General features: G+C 38.8%; 1 protein-coding gene across 1 annotated transcript; it reads right to left on the bottom strand.

Annotated features, from left to right (window-relative positions):
* Window positions 1-676: 676 nt before the first annotated feature.
* On the bottom strand, window positions 677-1714 carry CYSLTR2 (cysteinyl leukotriene receptor 2). The gene has a single exon (XM_049778819.1). It carries the CDS (start codon window positions 1712-1714, stop codon window positions 677-679), a length of 1038 nt encoding a protein of 345 aa, XP_049634776.1.
* Between the last annotated feature and the right edge of the window lie 1805 nt (window positions 1715-3519).

Here is a 3519-nt window from a genome sequence, read left to right as displayed (position 1 = left end):
CCCTTTTTATCATCAAAGTTTTCCCCTTATGTCTTAAGATGCTTTTATTAGCTGCAATAGGGCCTCTGTAGCTTGGTTAATTGACTGTATTTGGGAAAGGGCTGGAGTGATGACACAGCAGATAGGGCATTGACCTTATATGTGGCCAACCTGGATTCAATCCCCAGCAGAGCCTGCCAGGAGTGACTTTTGAGCACAGAGCCAGGAGTAACCACTGAGCTCTGCTAGATGAGGCCCTAAAACCAAAAAAAAAATTTTTTTCTGTATTTTGATATAATCAAGAGAGAGGAGAAGCTGGAGAAGTTGAAGAACTTAGAGCTATCTTAAAGTTGAAAATGTAAGATGTCTGGTGCACCTGAGAATCTGAGGATTCTCGGATTGACTGTTACGCTCAGCACTTTGCCCCAGTCTGAGTTTTAGTTTAAAGAGTCTGGCAGTGAATTTTTTACTCTGCATTCTCATTTAGACTTATTCTCATTAAGACAGAAAACACATCAAAAGAAAAAATTAAATAAGTTTATTTTTTAAATATCATGTCACCTAAATGTTGGCAATAGACTTTTGTTGAATATTGTATAAACACCAGGTCATTTGGAAGCTACATGTTATTGGGCACATATATTGGGCACATATAGGGCACATATAGGGCAAAATATCAGACTTCACCTTATAACCCTTACACTGGTGTTTCCCTTTTCAACCATGAACTGGCAGAAAATCTATATTTTTTCTTCAGTGGATAAACATTTTTAAATGCAAATCTTAGTCTGTCTTTAAAATTTTCCCCAGCAAAGTAGTAGAGAAAGGGATTGAGGCAACTATTAGCTGCTGCCAAGGCCAGAGTGATAACCACAGCTTTATGCACTCCATCTACGCATGAATCCACTTTCCACACCAGCAGGTGGAGTGTTCGCAGTATGTGATAGGGTAGAAAACATAGGAGGAAGATGATCAAGGCAATAATGATGGTGGTTAGAGCCTTCTTATGAGAAACCCGTAGCCCTGATTCTGGAACCTCCACCTTTAATAGAGCTCGGATGATCAGCAGGTAACAGATACTAAGTATGCAGAACGGCAGCAGAAAGCCCACCACTAAGGCAATGTAGTTCATGGTTTGTAGTTTAACAACTTTCTTGATACTGAGATCTAGGCATTGGAAGTTATTGCCATTTTGCTCAGATCCAGTGTTCAGTAGCACTACTGAAGACGCCATGATAAGGATCCATATGCTCCCACATAGAATCCAGGCACTCCTGATGCTAGTGATGTGGAGTAGCCGGAAGGGGTGAACAGTTGCCAAGAAACGCACAACACTCAGGACAGTCAGGAAATAGATACTGCTATACATGTTGACATACAACGAATAAGACATAATCCGACAGGCCAGGTCCCCAAATATCCAATTGGAGCCTCTGAGGTAATAGTCAGCCCTGAAGGGCAGGGTGCTTATGAACAAGAGATCTGAAATGGCCAAGTTTAGCATGAAAACATTCACTGGTGTAGGCTTCTTATAAGGCTGCAGAAAAACATATATGGAGAAGCCATTTCCCAAGATGCCCCAGACAAATATTGTCAGATAAACGATGGGGTAAAAGTCCCTCTTGAAGTTTTCAATTGTGCAGTTTCTGTTGCTGTTGTCATTGTTAAAGGTGTTGTTGGGATCCATTTCTGGCATGGAGATGGTTGCAGGCAATGACATAAGTTTCTTCTCCATGCTAAATTAAAAAATAAAAAGTAGACACAAAAAGTTATTTTCTCTGACTTGCTAGATTTGAATGAAACAGAGAAACACAAGTTTTTCTTTGAAATCTAAGTAAAAAGATGAAGTAAGTCTTTATTATAACCTCTATTACATTTCATAATGCATTTCTGAAATTTAGAATAAAATTCACTTTATTGAAGGTAAAGTCTTACATTTGGAAAACTTAATATGGTGCTTTGTGTCTAACTCTACTGGACAGCAAATTCCACATTAACATCTATAGACAATGTAGAAGAGTTCTTAAGCCAGAAAAAATATTTCAGATATGGATGAGAAATAAAAACATCCCTCAAGGATGAAAAACTAAGAAAATTTATGAGTCATTAATTTTAAAAAATATCTACCATAAAGAGTGACTAAGGAAAAAATTATAAAAGAAGGAAAGTTTGCACATTTAAGAAAAAGAAGAAAAACACATTAATAGGGCCATAGAAATAGGTTAAGGGGATCTTCTTGCATGTGGCTTGACCCCATTTAATCCCCAGCATTATTATTGTCCTCACAGCACCACTAGGAGTGATCTCTCAGCACAGCACCAAAAGAAAGCCCTGAGCAGAGCTGAGAATAGCACAAAAGAGAAAAGAAAAAATATGTAGAAAATTTTTATTTTATCTTTAGGTCTAAGTTATGTTCATTGAAATATAAACCTTAACACTGTGCTTCTGAGTGACTACAAAAGAATATTAAAAGATAATTATAGGGGTTGGAGCGACAGCACAGCAGCAGGGCGTTTGCCTTGCAAGCAGCGGACCTGGATTCAGTTTCTGGCATCCCATATGCTCCCGAGCCTGCCAGGAGCAATTTCTGAATGCAGAGCCATGAATAACCCCTGAACACAACTGGGTGTGGCCTCAAAACAAACAAAAACCCCATACATATTATATATACTTATAATATATATAATGGGGCCAGCGAGGTGGCGCTAGAGGTAAGGTGTCTGCCTTGCAAGTACTAGCCAAGGAAGGACCGCGATTCGATCCATCGGCGTCCCATATGGTCCTCCCAAGTCAGGGGCAATTTCTGAGCGCTTAGCCAGGAGTAACCCCTGAGCATCAAATGGGTGTGGCCCGAAAACAAACAAACAAACAAAATAATAATATATATAATAAATGAGGGATGAAAGTGTCATAAAAGGCCGGAGAAATAGCATGGAGGTAAGGTGTTTGCCTTTCATTCAGAAGGACGGTGGTTCGAATCCCGGCATCCCATATGGGCAGGCTCGGGCCTGCCGGGGGCGATTTTCTGAGCATGGAGCCAGGAGTAACCCCTGAGCGCTGCCGGGTGTGACCCAAAAGCCAAAAAAAAAAAAAAAGCGTCATAAAAGAAGAAAGGTTTCCAAATTTAACTTGATATCAATATTTTGTCAATAGCCTAAGGTATGTCTATATAAATGTTAATGTATATAAAATAATAGTTTATGAAACTATAATTCAATAAAATTAATGTGAATATTTCCAACTTTTGTTTTTTTATTTGTTTTTTGGTCATACTCAGTGATGCTCCAGGGTTATTCCTGGCTTTGCACTCAGAAATTACTCCTGATGGTATCAGGGGACCATGGGGGATGCTAGGGATCAAACCAGATCAGCAACATGCAAGAAAAGTGCCCAACCCACTGTACTATCCAGCTCTTCCACTGTAATTTTAAGCTAGATATCTGAGACCAAACTAAAAAAAAAAAAAAAAAAGACGGTTTAAAGGGAAAAAATGACAATATAAAATATTTTTTAAAATATATAACGACAGTATAAAAACTA

This window comes from Suncus etruscus, chromosome 8 (genome assembly GCF_024139225.1).
Source record: "Suncus etruscus isolate mSunEtr1 chromosome 8, mSunEtr1.pri.cur, whole genome shotgun sequence".
NCBI classification, from domain to species: domain Eukaryota; kingdom Metazoa; phylum Chordata; class Mammalia; order Eulipotyphla; family Soricidae; genus Suncus; species Suncus etruscus.
Note: the sequence above shows the minus strand (reverse complement) of the source record. Positions and strands in the feature narration are given on the sequence as shown.